General features: G+C 41.3%; 1 protein-coding gene across 1 annotated transcript in view; it reads right to left on the reverse strand.

The window, feature by feature from the left end:
* Nucleotides 1-238: 238 nt before the first annotated feature.
* The window catches only part of EPHA4 (EPH receptor A4), a 104959-nt gene continuing 80303 nt past the window's right edge, over nucleotides 239-24894 (reverse strand). Inside the window, exons 9-18 of the mRNA XM_071566907.1 lie at nucleotides 19897-19955; nucleotides 18997-19110; nucleotides 18633-18818; nucleotides 14649-14710; nucleotides 13928-14137; nucleotides 11267-11416; nucleotides 8664-8857; nucleotides 6059-6214; nucleotides 4893-5774; nucleotides 239-2665 (exon numbers count right to left, since the gene is read on the reverse strand). Of these exons, the coding sequence (XP_071423008.1) occupies nucleotides 5660-5774; nucleotides 6059-6214; nucleotides 8664-8857; nucleotides 11267-11416; nucleotides 13928-14137; nucleotides 14649-14710; nucleotides 18633-18818; nucleotides 18997-19110; nucleotides 19897-19955 (1246 nt within the window). The 3' untranslated portion in view covers nucleotides 239-2665; nucleotides 4893-5659. The remainder of the gene's footprint in view (nucleotides 2666-4892; nucleotides 5775-6058; nucleotides 6215-8663; nucleotides 8858-11266; nucleotides 11417-13927; nucleotides 14138-14648; nucleotides 14711-18632; nucleotides 18819-18996; nucleotides 19111-19896; nucleotides 19956-24894) is intronic.

The following is a 24894-nucleotide window of genomic DNA, read 5'->3' on the forward strand; positions in this document are numbered from 1 at the left end:
CACGCAGTCTGGGACACGAACAAGGATCAGTAAGATACTTTAAGGTACTTGCAGGAGTTACACAGCTGAAATGAACGTTGGGAATGCATTCCTGTGAAATCTCCTGAAGAGAATTAATCCCTTTGGGGCAAACACCAAGGGGTATTGGATTGGAGCATTATTACTCTGAATTCTCTATTGGTATCTGTTGTAAATAAACACTAAATTAAACAAACATACAATAATCAGAAATAGTCCATTTCAGGTTTGTACAGCAACTACTTTATTATTTTCAAATGCAAATGTTTGCATTGTTTCCTATTTTACAATTTTACAAACTAGGTATAAAAGACCATAAATAAATGACATAAGTTATGTGTACCTAAAATTCATGGAGGGGAAAAAATTACAAATTAAAACAAAATAGAAAAATCTATCTAACCCAGAGATCATTCAAATGCACGAACCAAGAAATGCTGTTAGATTTTTTCAGTATGAACTAAATTATAATATGCCTCATACATTCTAATTTTAACCACAGTCCTTGCATATTCCAGCATACTTGCAGTGATACAAAAAAATAAATGCACTCTCTTTTTTATTTGTCTGATTAGTATTTCAGTTTTTTTTTCTGGTTATGAAAATGTCACATAAAAGAAAAATACTGCTTTTTAAGTCCTGTTTACTGGTTACTTACCAGCTTTTTGTATTTTATACATATATATTTTTAATACGTAAGATCCATCACAAAATTAGCACAGCAAGAAACCCAGACAAACATCAACCAGTGGTGTGTGAGCAGGACAATTTCTTAACACACAGAAGTTCTCGTGCAAAGCAGGCGGGCAGTGACCTCTTCTCTCCCAAGGGGCAGCAGTGCTGTGGCACTCGCCTTCTGCTCGCCCCAGCTTCATCTGGAGCAGCCTGTGGTGGCCCATTCCCAGCCAGTGCTTTGCCCATGCCCAGCCTCAGCCAGCAAGCACAGCTACCCTCGTAAACCGCCCACAGCCCTGCTGCTCCTCCTCTGCCAGAGGCAGAATTACCACTCCATGGGCTCCGAGAGTCAGTGAGGAAAGAAAAGAGGAGAAAGAAGGAGCCATTTTGGGACATCACAGCTCCAGTCAAGGCTGCACATCCAGACTGCCCCATGTCTGCTGAAGCCAGCCCCTGTCCTGTGTCATGTTGCTGGGCTGCCCTGGAGGCCTCCAAGAGCCACAGAGCAAGTGGGGAGCATCACCTGCCCCGCTCCAAGTACTCATCAGCCCTACGTTTCCTCCTGAAGGCTTCCACACCAGCTACACTCCCAACTACCTTATGCTACACTAAGGTGCATTCTCGAGTACCAGTAAGTTGCAGCACTGTTCCTCAGGCCATGGAAGAAAGAGAGTCTTCTACTGCACTTCACCTGCTCTTCATTGCCTGCACGAGGAACAGGACACATTTCACAACTCCCTTGCTAACTACCATAACTTTACAGGTCTTGTTGCATTATTGTTCCTTATCTGTGCTGGGAACCAGGGAAGTGTTCTGATTATTACAAGATTTCACAGCTTGCACACAGAGCAAGGTGCTTCTGTGAATGGAAGAATTGCATATATTTGTTTGCATTCAACAAGTCTTTAAAATCCTATTTTGCAGATAAAAAAGGCTACTTAAGAATTCAGTTCAGGGTTACCAGTGGATGGAAATGCAGGTGTTGCCTCCATTACCTTACCACTGAGAAACTGGTCAGTCTTGGTCATGAACAGGGCACTAGTACGAATAAACAACACTTAACAAAAACCTTTAGCACCCTTTAGATCCCACAATCCAGAAGTCCAAAACTAATTTGAAATTGCCCCCGTTTCAGGCTGCAGAACTACTCATTAAAGTTAGTGTGGCAGCTAAAAAATACACTTACAGATACAGAAATTTAAACATTTTTTAATGTGTGTGTTCTTGCTACCATTTCAGACACAAGCTATTGGCCTGCTCTCATATGACAGACAGGGGACTCCTGCACTTCCAGAGATGTTCTCGGCACATTCATAGGCAGTTCTACACATGAGGTGACTCGCACGCAAACACATGCACACAAGCACACATACGCACCTTTCAGAGGAGATAATAATCCATTATCCATTGAAGGAAAAAAAATATATTTATATCACTGCAATGGCACCTTCAGTGTAAAATGTCACTTTAGCAATGTACATAGGCAGCTTACAGGAATTGGGTTCTTTGCTGCAGCACCGGGCCTGGTGTCCATGGCAAGACGGGTAGTGCCCCATCCCCTGCATTTGTCCAAGATGGAGCAGTAACAGCCAGGGGGATGAGGAGAGGAAATAACAAAATATATAAATAAAAACGAAAATACGAAGAAGGCAGAAGGGGAGGAAAAAAAAATCCAGAAGTCTGCAGGGCTTTGACACAGTACATTCCTCAAGTGACAACTTGGTGCTGAGTCTTAACGAGTTCGTTATCGCTCAGTGGAGAAAAACAATGGAGTGGGTTGTCCGGGAAAAAAAAGAGAAAGTAAAAGTCACGATCTCTTCAGGGACCGATGACTGCTCAGCACGTGTTTTCCAGAATCAGTGCTATGGAAGACACAACTGTGGATCCAGAAGTCTAGTCTATGTTCCTCCATGGTCAATATGATCAAAAGGATGGGCTATGGGGCCGTGAAAGCAAAATCCTGCACAATTCCCTGCATAAAAAGAGAGCACAAATGTATTAAACCACACACACCAAGACAGACATACAGACCTGCCTGAATCCCTGCTCATGGATTTCCCAGGAGAAGCCCTGCCATGTGTAGCCAGCCCCCTACTTGGCTTCCCTCACATTATTTCTAAGTCTTCTTTCCATGACATATCTTATATACAGATATGTAATATATCTATATTTACATGTGCCACCTCTTTTCATCTGCTCTCTTCCAGCTCAAATCACATTCCAGTGGATTCCCTCATTGGCCATATTTTATCGCAGGGAACACAACCAACAGTGGCAGTGCTGAAAACCCAGCATCTGAGCTGCCTTCACAGTTTTCATTCTATAGGGACACAGCTTTCCATTTTGTATGGAAAATATTGCACTGTTTTGAATTACCACTACTAGACTCCAAGAAAGCAGTTTTACAAACTGGCCAGAAAATTGGGTGTATTTTGTTTTTAGATAAAAAGATGATCTCAACAGAATGCAACAGATTTACAGCAGGAAATCTGAAGTATCTCTGCACTTAAGATGCAAAAGAATTTTTCCTGCTGAAAGTACAAATGTCAGGTCTTTAAAATGAGTAACTACTTCTTATGTTGCCTGGCAAAATGACATTAAAACATGCTGGTTTAAGTAGATTTTTTAGAAGAAATCTAAAATTTCTTGAAATGGAAAAGCTTTTATAAGTAATACTGCAGAACAGTTTATACTGAGCTGTCATGACTTGACAGGATCCAAATTTAGCATCCCATATTCTGAACAATTTGTTCTCTGAGAAAGTTGGGAGTGAGGGTTAGTGGTTAAAATCAGCACGTTATTGTTAAAAGTGACAAAAAGTGATATGAGTGACAATACAGTAAGTGTGACTTGTCCAACTGAGTGAACTGTTTTGGATTTAGAATAAACTCAATTATTAAAAAAGTCTGACATATAAAGCCTCTAAATAATTTCTGAATTTGCTGTCAGGTGTGGACTGGGACCAAAATATTATAGACTAAAAAACCACTCTTAGTGCCATCAAACTATAAATCTCACTTTCCTGACATTGTGCCTGGCACAGATGAAATGCAATGTCTGTTCTAAAGGACATGTCATGAAAATCCTTCTTCTATGCAGCACAGCATAAGTGGGCCTATTCTGCCTCTTTTCTAAGGTCATCTTATCACTTTGGTCCTCAAAAGGACCTTAAAAGGAATCTAATTTATATAGTCTGTTCAAAACGAGTAATAAAAGACTTAATATAAATAAAATTCAAGCCTAAATGTGTTCAGAGCTTTCCTGGATAAAGCTTTATCCTATGTGACCTACTGAGGACAACTACATTCCTGTAGCAGTCTCCTTCACCTAGCAACCCAGGGGATGCTTTCACTCACTCAACTTCCCATCTACTCCTTAGAGGAGGTGGAGGGCAGTTTTTCCAGCATCCATCTTTTTGGCCATTTTTGCTCCAACCTTTTGGCCATACCTGCAGAGGGGTGTCTGGCCTTCGCTTTGCAGCCTGCACCTGGCACTCACACTCACAGCTGACTTGATAAGGCTGGTTTCAAATGTGATTGTGGTTCCCACAGCTCATAAGACTGGATCACTGTGCCTGAACCGTAACACTACTGCATAGCCCAGAGCTGTCACCATGACTGACACCCCAACTGTGAAACCAGGAAGGCTGCAAGAACAACCCCATTTCCTTCTGATCTCCCTCCCATAAAACCACTGACACTGCAACTGAAACTGATCTTTCTAAAACACAAATATCAGTCCTACTGCTGTTCATGAAAGGACAGGAGAAGTCCTTGGTGCATGTATGAGTATCTCTAATTTATAAGGTTCTTGTTACATTCTGTGGGATCCACATGTGTGTGTTTTGCCACCCAAAACATAAGGGCATCTCTGCTGCTCTGAGTACCAAGTGTGGTGAAGCTCTCAGCATTGAGCTGAGCCCTGAGACACATTCCTCTTACCTGCACATCCTAACATGCAACAGCTTGAGAGCAAGACCAGATTTTGAAAGAGTGCAATTTTCACTGTCATCAAATAGAGCAAACAATGGGAAACACTCAGCAATTAAGTCTGGGAAACCAGCACAGCTTCTAACAAACAAGTTGGGAACCCCAAATAATACATAGTGCAGCATTTTTTACTTAACTTTCCCCCAACAGTGATGAAATCCTAGCAGAGTTTTAAGAAATAAAGCACCATGAACATGTTGGACACTGTACCTTCTGTGAGGCAAAGGGAATTGCTTCTTGAAAGAGAAAAGAAGTCTGAAAGCTCCACAGCCACGATTGTCACAGCTGACTACTGGTAAGATATTCACCAAATGTCTTTTAATGGTAGGCTTCAGCACAGCACTACAACCACCAATAATCTCCCCAGAAGTCCAGTTTTGCCCAGTAATCCACAGTGTGGGTCACTTCATGTCTCAAGCCTGTAAATGGGTAGGTCACTAGTTGGCAGGCACTGATTAGCCAAACGATATTCTCACTGAGGTTTCTGCAAGGTATTAGTGATGCATCAAGTCTGCAAAATATATCCTAGGGCAGATACTTCATTCCAGTGAAAGATGCACAACGGTGGTTTCACCCACAAACAAAACACTATGGTTGTAATCCTACGGGTCACAGAGAGAAGGAATGTAACGCTGTTGTTTTTTTCAAGCACAGTATCTGGCAGCAACATAGCATCAAAACTTGAATGTGACTTTATATTTATATAGATACATGTATTTTACATTTCGTTGATCAACAGAGAAGTATGTTCCAAGAAACAATTTGTTCCAGGTCTGGTTTAAAATGACGACTCGTCATTTCTGGAGGCCCCCCTTCCCAACACACACGCTCGGCTTCTGCAATCTGTACATCAAGCAATGCTGCAGATCTTTATTTCAACGGACGAGGAGACGAAGTAAAAAAAGTGCAGTTCTTCAATTAAAGTGCATGGATGAGGTAAACTAATTTCAAGAGTTTTGAGTTTATTCAGTACTGTCTCAGACGGGAACCATCCTGCCGTGCATCTGTTGCATTTGGGTGCGCATTGCTTGGACACTGCTCAAGATCTTGTTCTGGTGCGCGATGGCGGTGATCCCGATCCTCGCCAGGTCACTGTGGAAAGCAAGAGAAATGAGGGGCTGAGACTCGTGGATCAGATGCTGGTGCAGAGAAAAATATTATGAGTCAACCACAAGCAATATTAGCAGAAGCAAGGCAGATGTACAGAAATGTTTAATTAAATAAGTGGAGGCATTGTGGAGGCATTTTAAAGTTATCCTCCATCCAAATAAAAGGCATTCCATTCCTTTAATGAGCATAATGATATGCAGCAGAAAGCAAAAGAGGCTGATTAAATCCAGATTTACCAGTTTTTCGTTATATCGCTGAGTACTTACTCCTGGTTCATATGCACCACAGCCTCTAGGGTGGTATAGCCAGCAGCTGTGAAGTTATCTTTGTATCGCTCCATTTTCATGGCCTGGAGCCAGTCACCGACAGAAACAACCGCCGAGAACTCAGGGGAGCTGGGATCCAGCAGGGCTGTGCTAGGTCTGGATGCCAAACAGTGAAAGGACAGAGAAATGGTGTCAGCTGGATCATGAACCACAAAACAAAGTTTGGTCTCTGCAACAATTATCCTCAACGACAAGGGAAAGCAAGGGTGAGACACTGTGCCCAGTGAAACTGGTGGCTCTGCACATCAATGCGTATCAATGCAAGAAGCTGAAGGAATAGGCCAATTTTTGCTAAGAATGAATCTGACCTCAGGTTTCTATTTTTGGTTTGAGATCCAATTTGAACCACAATGCTGCTTACAACAACTTCTGCCTCAGATGCAAAACCAAGTTCACAGAAAATGCTTTTACTTTCAAAGACAAAGAAGATGGCAATGCTGGAAGGCAAACAGTGTGCTGGGTCTGTATCTCACGCGCAGCAATGCCAGACCTTGCCAATCCTGCATGTGTCAGACCTCAGCTCAGCAGCTATAGAAACACTACTGAACTATGTGCAAGGGAACTGGAAGCTCACCCTGCCAGACCGGTTTGGAGGGTAAAACTCAGGGCGGGTTCAGATAAATCTATTTCTAGCCAGGTCTGCTCAGTGCATTCAATCAAACTCAGGACAGCAGGGAGTTAATCCCCTCTTTAATCAATCCATTCCTGACTGGAGTGTGTGCCAGGAGTGGCAGGAATCATGCAAGCTTTGATGTTTCTTTGCACTGTGGAATGTGCTTCTCATTTTCCCTTGCACAGATTTGCCAATAATTATTTTTACTAAATTTGCTTCTCTTATTAATATTTATTATTTCATGTATATCATAAGCCACAGTTTCATTAACCCACTATAAATTGGCTACTATCTATCTAATCAAAACAATTAGGATTTAGAAATTTATCTGAAAATGTACATCATCAAAGATTAGGTGTGCAATAGCATAGTTACATCTTGCCTGAGGCACCGAGTGCACACTGGTAATACTTGGTACAACTCCTCTACTGCATTATCTAACACAAGACCAATCACGGCAACCTATTTATATATAATTATGCTGCATATATTAAGCAATATATTACTAATGCTACATACATATTTAAAATTCATATTCCAAAGAGAAGAAAAATATTTATAAAGAGCCGTGAACATAAAATGACCTTGAATAGGCTATTAACTTACAGACACACACACAAAATGACCTTGAACTGACTATTAACTATTGAAAAATCTATGTATTTTCAAAAAGCACCTGTAAACTGGAAAGAGAGCAAAATGGAGGAGTACATACTGTGGATCTCAAATCAAACTATCATAGCAGATCACATTGTGATTCTCCCTATGTAAATTATTCAAGTCTGAAAGGGAGGATACATTTCTGCCAGACTACCAATGCAATTAGGGCAATGTGGAAGACATGTGGTGATCGTGGTCTCATAGGGTTAATAATCCTTCTTTTGATAATACACATTGTAAGCAAGATTCACAAAGGGACTTACAAGTTTAAAAAAGGAAATAGCTTTTTCTATGATGCTCTTCTGTTGGAGGGTGACACAGAATCACTGTTACTCTCCTTCACTGATTCAAGAAACTTAATTTTCTATTGCCCAATGGATATCTTTGTACCTTCCTATTAAAAAATATATTCTCATTATCTTCCTCTTGCTTCTTTTAAGCTTTTTTTTCCATATTTGCTGTAAGCAAATTTACCTAACTAAGACATTTGAAAAAAACAGACCAAACCTGGTGTACATTAGTAAAGCTCCTATTACTTCAGCAGTGTTTCATCAGCTTAAACAAACTGCTGATCTGTCCCAACAAAGATATTTTGGTTTTACCCTACTACTCCGGGAGTTTCCTTCCTGCTGTGCTTCTTTTGCACGTACCAGGTACACCAAGCTTAGCAAACAAAACAAATGTAATGCGGGATTGGTGGAGACATGAAACTGGCTTTCCACAAAATTAAATTCAAATTCACATAAAAATTAATCCACACCTTCCCAATGCCCGCAAGGCGTTGGCTGTAATGCCATAATGCTCATTTACAAATCCTACACAAATCTAGGGTTTATAAAACTTGATGATGTGCTTTTCCTGCAGAAAACCACATCACTCCTGTTACCTATTCTGCATTGAGATGACCCTAACCATTCAAGCCCTTTTCACCGGGGGGAAAAGAGAAAAGACAGCAAACGTAGCATTCCAACAGAGCTTGAATACATCAGAGCTTTGCCAGGACTGTGCTATAAACTTGCTCAGCGTTGGTGTGATACAGCAACAACTCTGCTCATTCCATTTTCCTTCTCACAGGGCTGGGCGAGCCTGGGGTGCCCCAGGGGGTCCAGCAATGTGCCAGCATGAGCCCTGTGCTTGCTTGCACAGTGCAGTGGCTGCTGTGCAGTCTGGCTGTGCAGAGCCAGGGCACACACCTTACACCAGGACCCGCAGCTTTGCCTGTCACCTCCTCTGTGCTCCCTCGTACATCCCCATTACTGAGGTGCAGCTGACCTGGAGCTCTCGCTGCCTGTCCTCTTCAGGCTGTTGGGGTTGCGGATGAGTTTGTCCAGCATGTTGACGATCTGTCCAAATTTAGGCCTGTCACTGCGCTCCTTCTGCCAGCAGTCCAGCATCAGCTGATGGAGAGCAATGGGGCAGTCCATCGGGGGCGGCAGCCGGTACCCTTCTTCAATGGCTTTAATAACCTATAAATGGCACAATTAGGAAGACATTAGAGAACATCAGACACTGCTCACATCTACCAGCTGAGTATCATTTATCCTAGGGCAATCCAAACTATGGTAACAAATCCACAATTAAGTGAAACAATATGGAAAATTGCACTCAGACTCAGGCAGTTGGTGGTCGCAGAACTGTCGTTTCTCCTCAGCAATTCAAAACTAAAAGGGTACAGAATCCAAAGCAAGTATCAGATAGAGCAGGGCAATGTGTCACAAAAGAACACATGGGATACAGGAATGACAGAATAGCCCTGCTCAGAATTAAGCAATTATCATTGCACTGAGGGTTGGAGAAGCAACAGCTCTAGAGCAAACCTTTACTATCTGTCAGTTTTGGGTGCAATATGTTTAAGATTGTATTTTCCCCATAATTTTTAACATACAGCAGATCACTCTCACACTGTGTCCTCCTGGGCTAGCTCATCTCTGTCAGTAATACAGGCCTTGCAGAGAATCTGTTATCTCACCTCTATATGCTCCAAGCCAAGAAATGCAGAGATGGGAACCCTTCTGTGCAGCTTTATAGAAGTCCAACACAGCTCAAATATGTATTTCATATTTAAAAGAATCCAGAGAAACTGACCAACTGAAGTCACTTCAAACCCTCCAAATGGGATCCAGAGCTCAAGTACTCTGATGTCTTCTCAGCTCTCTCAGGAGAACAGGACATGACCAGGACTCAATTCTGACATGACAGAGACACAACCCAGGAGCCTTCAGATCTGAATTAATTGATATGACACTGCTGGCAGGACTCACCATGAGACTAAAGACCAGGAGTGAATAGAGACTGAGTTGCACTAAATTTCCTCATTCTGTGCTTGTCCAATTAGTGGCCAAACTCCACTGGGAGGACACCATGAGGGATATGTTTGCATTATTAGCAGCTATTCAGTGACCACAAACAAAGTGGTTCTCACTACTCCAGAAAGTCTGAAGATCCTTTTAATTTCTCTTGATTCAACAGACACTGAGTGTAATTTGAAATCCACTTCTGCTTTGTTGTGAAAAGCACTGTTCTTTCAATCATTAAGGAGGAAAAAGAGGCATGTCTACGCCATGTACCATAAAGAGTGTGCAAAGACAGTAATATTGGCTTTCCCTGTCCTGTTCAAGCCAGCTTTTCAACCTGGTCTGGCAGCACACATTAGCAGTGTGCACCAGACTAACATAAACAGTACTAATAAAAACAGCTCGCTGTTTGTTGCAGTGAGCTTCACTGTGCTGTGCAGACATGCCTGATATAACTGAGACACATCTGGTGTTTTATTTTCTTGCTAAGTCTTGATGACTTCCTGTTAGCAAAGGAAGGCAAGATTGGGTGCCAGAAGAGACATTTCACATCAGAAGGAAATTAAAATTATATCCCCTGTTTAGATTAAATGCCATTCGCATCTAGACGCCCTTTGAAAACGTTCAGCTCTACATAAGAAAGCAGATGACTTGCAAAATGACTTAACCACTCCCATGACCATATATTCAGATTAACGTTTTCTTCTTCCTTTATATGCTTGTAAATCCCCTGGGAAAAGAATTACGGATAATCTAGGCTTCATTTTCACTGGGATTTTTTTTCTTTCATTTAATAAAAATTCTATTAGCAAAAGCTCTTATTAGCATTATTATTAAATACTCTTCTGGAATAGCAGCCATTGTGCATGTTCCCTCTTGGAACACACTGAAGTAGTCCAGATGGTACGGTTAAACAGGACATGCATAATTTAAGAATGGTCATTTACAAAAGCTGCTTTTTAACGTCCTTGGGGGGCAGCTATGCCATTGTCACAAGGATGCTCTGACTGATAATCAGAATTGGATTGCATACATGTTGATTTAGATATCTTACAAGAAATAAAATCACCTGAAAGAGTTACAAGCATAGCAGAGCTTCAACAATTAATTAGCAATAGGAAGCCCAATTAAATTCAAATGTTTTCTTAAAGACATACAATAATCTCAAGATTTAATATGAACATTCAAATCTTCCCTCTCCTGACAGTATTATGATCTGACAGTTTAAATACATTAGTTTCCCTTTCCTCCATTTTTCTTTATAACATTAATTGTATTTTTTTAGTACAAAACTAAAACAAATAAAACTCATGCACACATTACGGACTCTAACTTGAAAACATCCTGTTCCCTAACCAGACACCAGGCTCCAGCTATCCAATGAATTTTAGTTCCAGAGAAGTTCCCTGAGAAAACAGGAGTCTACCACCCATGATATCCTTTTAAAAACCTGGAATAAACATCTTATAACCATATAGCAATTGACACAGAAACATATCGGAAGACATCTAACGACAAAGATAAAGGCATGGTGGGAGGAAAAGGACAGAAAATGAAGAGGAAGCTCAGAAGGAGACTCACATCTTGATTGGACATATCCCAGTAAGGTCTTTCTCCGTAGGACATCACTTCCCACATGACGATGCCATAGCTCCACACATCACTGGCTGATGTGAATTTACGGTAGGCAATTGCTTCTGGTGCAGTCCACCTGATGGGGATCTTGCCACCCTGTCACAAATGAAAGAAACCACAGGCCAGAGAGTCACTGACCCAGTAATGTGCGTGGCTGACACTGTTCTACACATTAAAAATACAAAATGGTTTTTTTGTATATAACTCCAGAACCCTTCCTAAAAAGGCATCCACTTTCACTCTTGCTTGCCATAAAACTGTCAGATCCAACCAGGAGGCAATGCTGCCCATCTGTTTTCTTTAGTCACAAGGAGGCGAACCAGTAAATTGTTAAATGTATTTTTATCAGCCCTCCAAGAGATCTCTGCTTAGGGCTATGCTGCAGCCTGAGAACAAGCCAGGGGTTTTACAAAGTACATATTAGAGATTTAGTTGACAAAACAAATAAGTACATGCTGTTAATTACTATTTCCTTGCTTGCCTGTCTGACCTGTTTGGTCTGTTTCAAAAAAATGGGATTATAAACGTTTTGCTTTTCAAAAAGGTAAAATAAAGAGAGGACAAACTGGAAAGATTTATGAAGATGGTGGTGTTTCCCATGGGCAATAATCCCAACTCCTACCAGAGATGTGAGAGGGCAAGCAAGCCTCTGGGCTCTCCCAGACCCTGGGGGAGGAGTTCAACACCAGACCATGGTACAAAGCTGCTTTTGATACCTGTTGGAGAGAGCTGCCTCTTCTTACAATACTTCTTTTTCAACAAATAAAACACTTGGGCATCTGATATGGACCACTGAGGTCCTGCACTGTTTTAAAAAAGAACTCGCTCCATCCTGTTTATCTGATTTTGCCTTAGCTGAGTGATCCCAGGCCAGAGATTTCTCCTTTTGTTTATGCTAATATGCAAGGTGTTTTTAATTGAGCTTTTGGTTTCCTGCAGTTCCATCTGGGGAATGACTTAAGCTGAACAAAGGTTTTTGGTTTTTTTCATTTGCTTTTATGCTTTTTTGATTAAGTTTGTTTTGGTAGGTTTTTTCTCAACAATCTTCCAGATAGTTTTTATCCATAACTGAGTGCAGCATGTGCATACTTAATGGTATATTGTTCTAGTATATCTCTCAAGTGTTTAATATGGATGTGTTCCAAAGCCAAGGGAAATCAAAAGAGGTCCTTCTCCTGGCTTCTTTGGCCTTTGCATCAGGCCTTTTGTGAATCAGGTTGTGCCCTGTGAGGCTATAGGATGCTCTCACTTTAATGAGTTATACTACTAGCAGGAGCAGAACACACCATTCTCTTATGACAAGCTGCTTTAAAAATTGCATTCTATTGCATCCTCTCTGGTTATGCAAAAGCTTTATTCCCTCTTTTAGAAACAGATGTGTGGGCATTGTTTATACATGGTTGTTCTAAAAATTGCCAATAAGCTCTTTATATTTAGCTGCTTGAGCACAGTGGAGTTAAATTCAAATTTTCTTGATCCTTCATTACTGATACCAAATGAAGACAATGACTGTAAAGCAAATGTCATTGATTCTCTTTAGTTTACTCCTGAGAGCAAACATAATGCTGTATTTCCACTCGCTAAATTCAAAGAGAAGCTTTCCAATCATTGTGTACCCCTGTGTGCTTGTCTAAACTCTAATTTCCCTGAATACAGCTTTTCAGACCTCTGCTTCTGCTTCTTCCACTTGCCACCCTTATGAGTGAGAAATATCAAGGCTGGCCAACATTTAATATTAGAGGAGTCTACCCCTCCCTATAATGAACTGCGAATCCATTAAAGGATGAGTGTTGGGATTAAACAGCAAGATCTGAGAGCTGCAAACAAACTCTGCACTAGAGAGAACAGATGGAGAATGGCAGATATTTAAAAATGAAGAAAACAAGCAATTAAAAAAGGAGACCTTATAAACTCTGACTTTTTTTCTTTGCATTCATGTTGATATCAGAGGTATTGGTACAAGGACTGGTAATGATTGGGATGTTGTTTTGTGGCCAGAAGTACTTGCATTAGACCTATTCCACATGCAGCATATTAAAATGGGTTTAGCAAAATTAGTTAACAGTGGGGTGCTGAAATATAGATAAAATGAGAAAGAAACAAAAAATGGGAATGCAGACCTCATACTATTCCCAGTCCAAATTATTTAGGTCAAATTTACAACTGGCTTTGTGATGGGCATAAGTAGATTTTTTTACCCTGACATGTCTACTCTTGCTGTATCAAACCTCAGCAGAACCAGCCACTTGGAAACCATTAGGCACATTTGTAGATATCTGAAGGAACAGAAGTCCAGGCTCTAACTTCCAGCATCAGATTCCTGCCATGCACCCTACCATGCTCAAGGAAACAGGGGAATACATGGGTCACATCCTCGGAGAAGAAATACTGATGTGGCCACTGCTGTAGCAATAACACTACATCAATTTCCACCAGCTATGGAGTCTGGGCCAATGTTTACTTTTAGGTTGTGAAACAGGTTTTCACACAGGTTTTCACTTGTGACTGAGATTATTTTAAAACAAACCACTGTCACCTTCCACACAGTCAGACAAAACCCAACATGCAGACAAAAAAAACTCTGTGATGTTTTCTTTCCCTCCTCACCCGTGTGGTATAAGCTGCTTCAGGGTCGTCTTCCAGGACCCGGGACATGCCGAAATCAGACACTTTGCAGACCAAGTTGCTGTTGACCAGGATGTTGCGAGCAGCGAGATCCCGATGCACATAGCTCATGTCAGAGAGATACTTCATTCCTGAGCCAATGCCACGAAGCATCCCCACCAACTGGATGACTGTAAATCTGCCATCATTCTTCTGTATATGGGGAAAGGAAGAAAATCACAGAGCATTAAGCTAAAAGCTACATTATTGCCATTGCTGAAACTGGTAAAGAGTGTAGCTCTGGATTCCCATCTTCTCTCAATAAAATGCAATGTTATTTCCTCACTCTCCTGATGAGTGTCTATAATTCACCAGTAAAGCAAAAACCCAGAGGTTCTGTCACAGCTTCCAGTGATTGCAGTATCCAGTTTACAATCAATCTGCTTTTAATGAGTCTACAGCACTACCCTGCTTCCAAAAATGGAGCAAATCAGAACCGGTTCCATTAAACATGCTGCTCTTTCAAAAATTACATTCATACTATACTCTCCCACTTTATATTTATTCTGGTTTTCAATAGGAGCAACACCAGAAAATAGGATTTCCCAAGTATAAACATATTTTTTTTAAAACTGGTAAATTTTCGGTATCTGAACAAAAAAAAAAAAAAGAAAAAAATGTTTCTCAGTATAAAATTTCCTTAGCTTTTGAAGAAATCACCTACCCTGAGGAAGGCATCCAAGGAGCCATTCTCCATGTACTCAGTTATGATCATTACTGGTTTACCTAGAGTTTGCAGAAAGAAAAACACAATTCCTTGATGAACACCAATGTTAATGGGATAAAAATGGGTTGCACATGATTTTACAGCCAAGACACCTGGCTTACACAATCTAATTTAATTTGAAAAGCACCAAGCTTATGCCTCAGCTGTGGGGAGCAACAGAAGAAATATTATAGGACAGAAACATTTAAAAGGCCCATCTGGAAGATTAACCCTTTGATTGACTCATTGACAAGGTCTTTAACTAAAGTGGCTCCTGTTCTCTAAGGAATATATGAATTGATAATTGAGAGCTAAAAAACAAAGCTCTATTCAAATCTGTCAAAAATCTTTAGTGTAATTAAACTGCTTGCAGAGTAGAAAAATAGAACTTGTGAATGCTTTGGTCTTCCTGACTCTTTTGAAAGATCAATGCTTTAAACAGGTTAGAAGCTGTCAGGGGCTACAAGGTATTCCAAGACAACTGGATTCAAGAATGAAAAATACAGGCTGTTCCTCTCAACTTTCTCTGTCCCAAATTTGTATTCCACGGCTCTTGTTATTTTTAAGTGAGGCAAAGCCATTTGCCTCCTGAAGTCAACCACAGGCTAAATGTTTCAATGCACTGTGTCACACGTGAGGTACAGTGCTCAGCAGCACTCAGCTTCCCATGCTGCAACAGGAGAGCCAGGCTAGGCAACCTGAGGAGAAATGTAATGTTACTGACAAGGGGATGCTTTCTAGGCATTCTCCTGCCTAAAACAAAAGCAAACACATAAATAATGTTTGCTGTTGTCTTTTGAGTTTTACAAAGGTCACACAATGACAGAAGTGGAAACACTTAGGTACATTCAAGTGGTACTAGTTTTTAGAAGTAGTTAAATCATACTGGGTATTTGGAATATAGGCACTTGTAGAAATAGGTCTAACAAAAGTGAGCCATGGGACAAGTACGGAAGTGACTTCTCAAATGTCAAATGCCAAAAGCCTAGTCCCAAGATGAGCACTGTTAAGCCCACGTGAAGTCAAGAGAGTGCTTGACAATCAGTGCTGTCTGACATGGCATTCCTTTCTCCCACTTATGCTTTACTCACAGGAATTACAGAGTTTCTTCCTAATAAAAGATGGTGTCCCAGAGAAACTCAGCTTTTATTTCCTGGAGAAGCTCTGAATAAGGAAACATTATGGGGAAAGAAGGCTTCAATGGCCATGTCACCTAAACTGTAGATAGCTCAACTTTGTTGTTTCATGAGAGGTATCAGAACTACTCAATTCTTCTTTGCTTCTGTCACCAGCAAGTATTTGCTCCAGAATAACCATCTCCCAAAACTACCCTACCATGAAATGTTGCAGCATTTTAAATTCCCCTAGTAATTTCTGCATCAGTGTATCTTTCACCAAGATGATTTCCTCTTCATTTGTCAGGGATTTCTGTTTTTGAAATCAACTTTCTTATTAGAAAACAATATGCTACAAGAACTATCTGTACTGAAAATTTTACATTTCAGTTAGGCCAACATCTATGTGCAAGGCATCGTTTATTTCACCCATCATTACTTATTTCACCTTTTCAGTTCCAACCTATCCTTTGCAGGCCTTTTACTATTCTTGCTTTAACCTCCATTCCTGCTGGTATCCAAACTCTTACTGCTTCGGTCCCATGCAAGCTGCCATGCCTGTGCAGTATCAGTCTGGCAGTGGAACCCCTTCTGATTTGCACGAATGCTGCAATGAGAAGAAACTGCTCCAGATGAAGGGCTTAGTGACCTTGGCTGAGTACATCCTTAAGTAAAAGGATGTGATAAACCATCATTCTCCCTCTAATTCTCCTTTGCAAGCATTCTTTGGTAGAAAGATGAACAACTCCAACCAAATCTACATATGGCACTGTTTCATTTATCCTTTGCAACTGTGACACCAACTCTTCCACTGAACAAATACAGCTAAATGAGTTTTAATTAACCTTCCTCAATCAAAAGATACTATGTCAACGTAGAAGGGAAGAATGGGAGACTCTTTCAGTGCATTAACATGTAATTTCATTACTCAGGCACTTCTTTAGCAGGGGAGGGGGGTATAGAGAGAGGAGGGAGAAGTTACTATCAGCGAGTCAATTATTAAAGTACTTGACTAGCAGCCAATAATTTATTCATGGTTTTTTGCCGCCTCTCTCAACCCCCATCCATACCACTATTTATCTCACATTTTAATTTTCAGTTTATTAAATGCATTCATTTATCACAGCATTCAGAAAACCTATGGAGAAATTGAGATAAATGTCATCTTAAGTAGCCCTGTTTACCCAACAGGCAGCTCTGAGGTAATGGAGCCACTTGCTGCGGGAGCATCGCTCACTGCGAGCCAGGCAATGCAACGCTCCCGGGTCAGGCCACCGCCTCCTCAGTGAAAATTCCAAATCATTTTAATTCACTGACAACTGCATTATGCAAATGCTCATGGTCATTTATAACTGCTAGAGCTGTAACAGCTCAGGGGGTTCCAGTCTTGGTGCGATTTCAACACCAAGATTCCTCTGCTGCCTTTCTTTTACAGGGGTGCTAAGTAAAATCACAGTCTGTAACAAACACTGTGGCCTGATCACAACCTGCCTCTCCCTTTGTTACAACAACACTGAGAGAGACTCAGACCTTCCAAATTTAAACAGAGTACCACCTTTTAATTTTAGTTTTGAAGGAGGTTCTCAGTAAAGGATGGTTGAAATTAGTCCAAAATGCTATTTGCCTTGAAAAGCAAACTGCCACTCACTGTATGAGCCATTTTCAACAACTGAGAGGATGCAGAGTAGGAGACATCAACGCAAAAGAGAAAAGATAAGATTTCCAGAAGCACAAATAGCAGAGTAAATATCCATTTCTCATTGACATTCAAGAAGAACAGGGTTTTGCTGTGATACAGATGGTTTTGACAATCCTCTTTGAGAGATACTTTGTTCTTCTAGTAATATTTTACTTTTTAACTTTTCATTCTTCTCTAATTTTAATTCCTCACACTATTACTACCCTGCATTTACATTCATCATGTACACCATCAGATGATGAAGGTAAGGTTCACAAATTACACTCTGACAGCAGCTCACAAGATCACTGTCTGCTCTCTTTGTACCCTAAGCATGAGTGCTGATATCCAAAGGGTCTTTTAGGATTAGCAATCAGTGCCAGGCTTTGCCAACATGCTACCTAGGGCAGTTGGAGTAGGGACAATAACTACATCATCACAGTGGCACCTTATCAAGTCAGACCCAAGCACAGCTGTCTCACAGGTGTATTTTCAGTTCTAGTCCACAGACAGCATCCAGAGAGTGCTGTCACTCTCTAAGGCAGAGTTCATGGCACAGTGAATGGCAAAAGACTAGAAAAACCCCCCAACCAGCCAAACAAAAAGATCGGACAGGTAAATTCTGCAGAGTGAAACTGTCACATCTGTAAATCAGAGAAAAGCAACTTTTACACTAAAATTTCAAAGGCTTGCTCCTTACATCCTTGCTTTGTACCTTAAACATAGGACTGTGAGGTTTGTTCTGGTATTTTTTCCCCCAACTATTTTGAATTCTTTGCTCACCATCTGCTTTAGTCTATCCTGTAACAATCACCTCAGTCTAGCAAAGATGTGAAAGATGCCTGCTTGGCATAGCAAGAAGGGGAGGAAAAAAAAGCCAACCTCTGCAGTATTAATTCCCCCTACAAAATCTTGTACAAGCTGCCTACAGATAGAGTATCAGTTGAAACCGTAAACCCATTTATAGCTGACAACAAGATTAATGACTTGTCCTGCACTGATTTCCTCCTATTAGCTATCAGTGGATCTGTTCCATCTGTCATTTTAGGGGAAAGAGAGTAAAAAGAAAAAAAGAGCCAGCACACACCAGACAGACTTAATTTCTCAGTGACTTCCAAATTGGACTTGTCATGAAAATGACCTACTTACATTTAGTAACTACACCTTCCAAGTGGATGATATTGGGGTGGTCAAATTGTCCCATGATACTGGCCTCACTCAGGAAGTCTCTCCTTTGTTTATCAGTGTAACCAGCTTTTAGAGTCTTGATAGCAACACAGATCTCTCTTTTTCCTGGTACTTTGAGACGTCCACTGCACACTTCACCAAACTCCCCTTAAGGAAAAAGGCACAAGAATCCATAGTCATAACATGAAGCATGCACTTGTGCTGCCAAACTACCATGTCAGTGCATTTGGGGGAACTGCCATTCAAAAATCATAGGATCACATTTCCTAAAAGCAAAATTAAAAGTATATTTACAGAAAAAAAATGCAAAAGTTCTGGCACTTACCCACACCAATAACTTTTTCAATCTTTATGCAGGAGGCATCGATTTCTTTGGCAAATTCCCTCACAGCTTGGTTTGGATCCTCATATGTAAAAGGATCCACATATGTTCTAACACCTGCAAGGCAGAAATGTTTTATTTGAAGTCACTGATCTACATGCTGCTGAACACAGAACATATGAGACTGAAGCCTTAATGATATACAACAGCAAAGAGAGTGTACAATAAAAGTGTACTGCAAGCCAGGAATGACTGATGAAGGAAGGACTTAATGTATTTTTCTCCCCAAAGCAATATTTTAAAATATAAACATTTAATATTTCCCAATATTGATGTAAGGGATCAGGATTTTGTCAATTAATGCGCTTCACAAATCACTGCCACCACTGACAGGCCAATAACCTGTCTATGAACTTGTGAGACTACAACACACCCCATTTTCCCTATGGGAGCCAGGAAATTCTGAGCTCAGGTCCTGGGTTGAGTACCTGGACGACAGAGATGGAAATAACAGTAGGATTCAGTGCTGGAAAAATGGCAGCAAAGTTCACATTCCCTTTCCTGCAGGATTGCTTCCGGCCCACTCAAAAACTTTTTAGCAGAATATTGTGGGGAGAAATCCTCCCTAAATATCAGTGGCCAAGAATAGGTGTCTTTCGGTGGCAAAGAACAATGGAAAAAAATTATAAACCTTTCTCCTGTCTGTATCCTCAAAATGTTTTACCCAGATACTTCTATTTTCCCTGTTACTAAAGCAATAGTTTGCAAGCAGGATGTTTGTAAGAGAGGAAACCACAAACATATTTGTCTCCAGAGGAATGTGATTCCTTATTTCCCAAGCATCAGAATATGGGATGTGTTTTACAATCCAAATCAAAACCCCCAAGCATCACAGCCCTTTACCTTGGTTCAAATGTTTCTCCTCATCTGCCTCTTGCTTGGCCTTACTGTACTTACTGCGCCTGTCAGAACAAAGCAAAGCATTAAGAGTTCAAAATAAGTATCGCACTCTGAGACAAGACCAGTCATCCTGACCTGCTGAGACTTGAGCTGCTGGCACCTGCCACAGCCCATGACACAACACACACCAGCAGGGCTGGAGGATCTTCTCACACTCCTCTAAGTGCTATTGGCATCAACAGAGCATCAAGGGAAGCACAAATCTATTTTCATCTCTGCATTTGAAGAAAGAACAGAATGTTTGCATTTTGGCTACTTTTAAATTTACTTTCTAACCCTAGCGCATAGGGATATAAATGCTAACAGAGGTGTTTTGGTAGATTGATTTTCAAACATAATTAGGCAAATGCCAATATCAATACACTTATTTAACTGCAAATTTAAACTGGAAACAAGTCTCAATACAAAAATCAGGACCTCAGCAAAAAAAACTCACCAACCCTGACCATCAAAAATGCAGATCCCAAGGATTTTTTTTACTTTTTAAATCATTGTATAATTGAAGGGGCTGAAAAGTTACTGATGGCTGAAGTCCTCTACTAATGCTTGGAGCTGGAGACGATAATGTATAGCTAAAACCACTACAAGCATGTTAAATCTATAATTTCTACTTCTATACCAACATCCATGATATTGTATCTGGTTATGTATCTAATTAGTTCAGCTTTAAATTTCAATGTTAAGTAGCTTTAAGAAAAGTTAATACAAGAGGTTGGTCTGTTAGGGAGGATATTGAGGAGTCAGGTCAGTCATAATTGTAGGGATTTGAAGTTCCCCTGCATCTAATGGTATGCAGATGTCAAGATTTGATTTGGGCTTTTACCCATCCATCACTGAAGGTTCAGAACCAAGCATAACAACAGATACTGCTTACTCTCAGTCTGCCTGTTCCTGTGGAAGTCCCAGTGTGCCAGATCCAAGATAGCTAACTGGCAAGAGTTTGGGGTGGAGAGAGAGGGAAGGCAGAAAGAGAAACCAAGCCTGGAGAACAAGAGGCAAGACTAGCATTGCCTGCAATGTGCAGCCACTGCCTGAAGTGGGGCAGGACAATCAGGCCTGTGAGGGCCATGGGGATGAGACTGGGTGAAAAGGCTGAAAACAGTAAATCAGGAGAGGAGGAAGATGTGATTGGGTGAGACAGACCTACAGGGAGATGTGAGTTAAAAGGGGTCAAAAAACTCACAGATAACAGCAAGAAAACATGTGACTGAGAGCCTTGCTTGCAGCTAATTTTCCTGAGTGTCACCATATCCCTCCCATGAGCAAAACCCTTCTGCCCTTTAGCAAAAAGCATCTCACTTGCCTCTCTGCACCTGACCCGTGGGGAAGGGCAGCTTAGCATTGCTGTCAAGCTGGGAGGCCATCTCCAAGCCTTTGGCTTTGCAGCCAGTGCTGGGTGTTAAATACACTATGCCAATAATAAAAAAAATATAAATTAACCATGAAACAGAAGGGGAAAAAAAGTTCTGTTTGACATATGAAGACTACTTGACCTTTGAACCAAGCCTCACAGCTCCCAACAACAACAGGACTTGTGTTCAGACTGAAAACACAGGTACACATCCAACCATAAACCATGGGGAACTTCTTGATAAAAATCATTTAAACACAAGTATCTCCAAATCACCAGAAGAGCACTACTAAAAACCACACTGGATCCAAACATCAATTTAAACCATTTTTATTTGCCCCAGAACCTATACCACTAGTGTAACAGAGCTGAGTTAAATAATGGGATAATGTTCTGCTCCCAGCTACTGAACTAAGACAGAAGAGGCAGCACAAATCTCACTCAGTGCCACATGGGACCAGGTCAGCTAAGGGGACTGCAGAGATGGTTTCAGGTTTTATACAACTTCTCTCAGAGGAAAGAAAAAAAAAAGGGGGGGAAAGATTCTGTATTTTAATCAGAACCTTTCAAATTAATTTTATTAATGTTCAGGCACAGATGGGAAATACAAAACAGGCTTTGCATGAAAGCACTTTAAGTATGAAAAATTCTCTTTATCTTATTTTAAGAAGTACAGGCACCCTAACAACAGATTAAAAAATAACCTTTCTCCACTAAAACCCAAAGACATGCAAAAAGCAAAGGGAAACAAAGGGATTACTGTTCAAGCAACATAATTGTAGCTTATTAAGTTTAAATAATACCTTCCAAACTAACTACCTACTTCCACTTCTCCCTGTGTCATCACCTGTTGACCTCTCCTGCCTGGTTTTGGGCAGGACACTGCTGTGTGCCATTGTCCCCAGGAGCGGCCCAGGAGCCCTGCACCACGGGGCACAGGGGCTGGGGCTGCCTCTGGGGCAGCTCACCTGAGTGGCAGAAGGGAGCCTTTGTCACAGGTTTGAAGCCCGTAATTACAGGGATTTCGGTGGTGGTGATTAAATAGCCGGCATTCAGGAAGAGAACACAGAAGCTTTCAGAAACCGCAGGGGTCAGAGGCACAGAGAGAGCTACAGGTGGGGGCTGCTGATGAAGAGGAGGTAACAACGCAGGGCATCAGTACACACTGAGGTGAAACAGCACGGACTTGGTGCCACGCTGCTGCCGCCATTGCCTCCTCCACGCACAAAAGAGGGGCTGGGGGATGCTCAGACACCAGGCTGGTAGATCACCTGCCCCCACACCACCAGCAAAAGGTGGGCAAATGTGCTCAGCTGTTGATGGAGCAGAGGTAAATCAAGTTATCTGGAAGAATTTCTGACAGAAACTTCAAGACAACCAGAGGACTCTATAGGACCATCTACTCAAGAGTGTCTCTGTTTTAGACTTTCTTGAAACCTTTACAACTCTATTTGAGATACTGCAATTTCCCTCAGCATTCCTGCAGAGCTAAGCCTAGAAACACCCCCAGCACCTCCTGCTCGCTGCTCTGTTGCCTGTGCCCATCTAAACCAACATTAGGCAGATTAGTTTTCACATTAACACAAAAATGCCATGGTCTAAGGACAGAACCAAACAGCTTGAGCTGCCTGAAGCCAAGTCCTTTGACAAACTCTGCTGTAAAGATGAATTTTGGGACTTGAACAATGTCCTGAAAAAACGTGATGCCAAATCATTAGCAAGAGCGCAGTATTCAAAAGCAGGCACCTACAGCATATGCCCAGTTCCCACATTTGGCTCGTGGATGCACAGAGAGGCCATGTCTGCAGGCCAGAGCACACATTTGATTGCACAAATATGACTTATAGGTCATGGGTAGATTACAAAATCTCCTCATGGGAACTCTATGAACAGAAAAGCTTGTTCTCATCTGAAGTAATTTTGGAACAAAGTATAATTATTTTGCTATTAACTTCTGCTGGTGCAGGAACATCATGGAATATCCCCAAAGCCCACACCTCTAAATGACTCTGGTATAGTGCTTAAAATCATTAGAGTAATAGTGAATATTAAAGTAGATTCTGTTTATTGAGAGCTACTACCAGCTACTGGAGAGCTGTGTATTCAGGAGGGCTATTAATTAGCAAGGCATTAGTATGCACAATGCAATTCCACTGTCCTGGTATTTCATTCATCTTGCCATGTCTTTCCCTTTCCACGCCTCTCTGAGAGCTACCAGTGCAGAGCCACAGGACATCTCAGAGCCCGTGGCCACCTGCATGCTTTTATCTCCATTCCCAGCAGTGTCTGGACCAGCCTTTTGTCCCTGCTGCCCACCTGCTCTTTGTGGTGCACACGCGTGGGCAGAGATAACCGAGCAGACACCACGCTGTGAGGAGACCTGTCTGAGATGAGCGGGTCTGTCAGTACCTGGCTCCAGGCAGCCTTTCCTCTGACAGCTTTATGGCCGATACTAACGAGAATCAATACGAGGGCAAGGGGTTGACAGTTCATTTTCTAAAGAGTGATCCATTGAGGGCCAATCACCAAGTAGTGTTTATCAGCCTTGGGAAGAGGCATTTTTTTATAGGGGGAGGAGGGGGAGGAATCAACTGAAAGCAGCTCGACAGGCTCAATTCTCCAAGGTGGCGACTCATAATTAGGAATCCAATGTATCCTGCTATCAATCCTGCCTTAAATAATAAAATGATCAATAAAAGTGGAGAGGAGATTAAGTCATCAAGCTTAGTGATGGTATTTTCTGTTGCAATGGCTTTTAATAAACCTGTCTCTCTGCATCACATTTTCATATGTTCTGCTCTTCTTTCCTCACTTGCCAGCATGGAGACTTTGAGTTGAACACCTACAGAAAGCTATCACAATGCATGTCTACTTTCCAGATAGTACAAACACAGTCACTTAACTGCTCGCTAGGACAATTTAAAAAAGGAGCAAATCAAGAGGAATTTGTGCACATTTATAGCTGATGCCATTAAACTGACCAACAAGCACTGACAAAATGTGCAACCCTCAGATCCCGGGCTTCAGATGCAGTAATGACAGAACCAGTTTTATCTCAAAATTACACTGAAGCAAGATCATGCTGATCTTTTTAAATGAGACTGAACACAAAGATGAAGACAGAAACACACAGTGTTTCTGCCACAGTGTCCTCCCACTCGCAGGATTGTTCCTGATGCCTGGGTTGAATTGGGGAGAATGAACAAGTACTTGGTAGAAGATTATAGTGCTGCTTTGATGAAATAACCATCGATCCAGTCTGCTGTGTTGCTGCATATGATGCTGAATGACTGCCTTCCATTTTACAGTCATATCCACTCACAGAGGAAGGACTAACCCAAAAGACTAATGCAGACTCATACAGACTAACACAAAATCACAAGCATAGCAGTTTGATGGCTTAGCTCACAACAGTGCGGTTGTTTATTCCCTGTCTATCAGGAGTCAGTCCAAGAAAATCTAAATCTACTGTACCCATACCCATTAAACTTAACTTCAAATTACACTAAAGACAAATCTCTAGCTGGCTTGCTTCTCAATGCCAGTTATTGGAATTAGCTTTGCATTTGAAGGGCAAATAGAGCTGGAAC

This window comes from Pithys albifrons, chromosome 11, assembly GCF_047495875.1.
Source record: "Pithys albifrons albifrons isolate INPA30051 chromosome 11, PitAlb_v1, whole genome shotgun sequence".
Classification (NCBI taxonomy): Eukaryota; Metazoa; Chordata; class Aves; order Passeriformes; family Thamnophilidae; genus Pithys; species Pithys albifrons.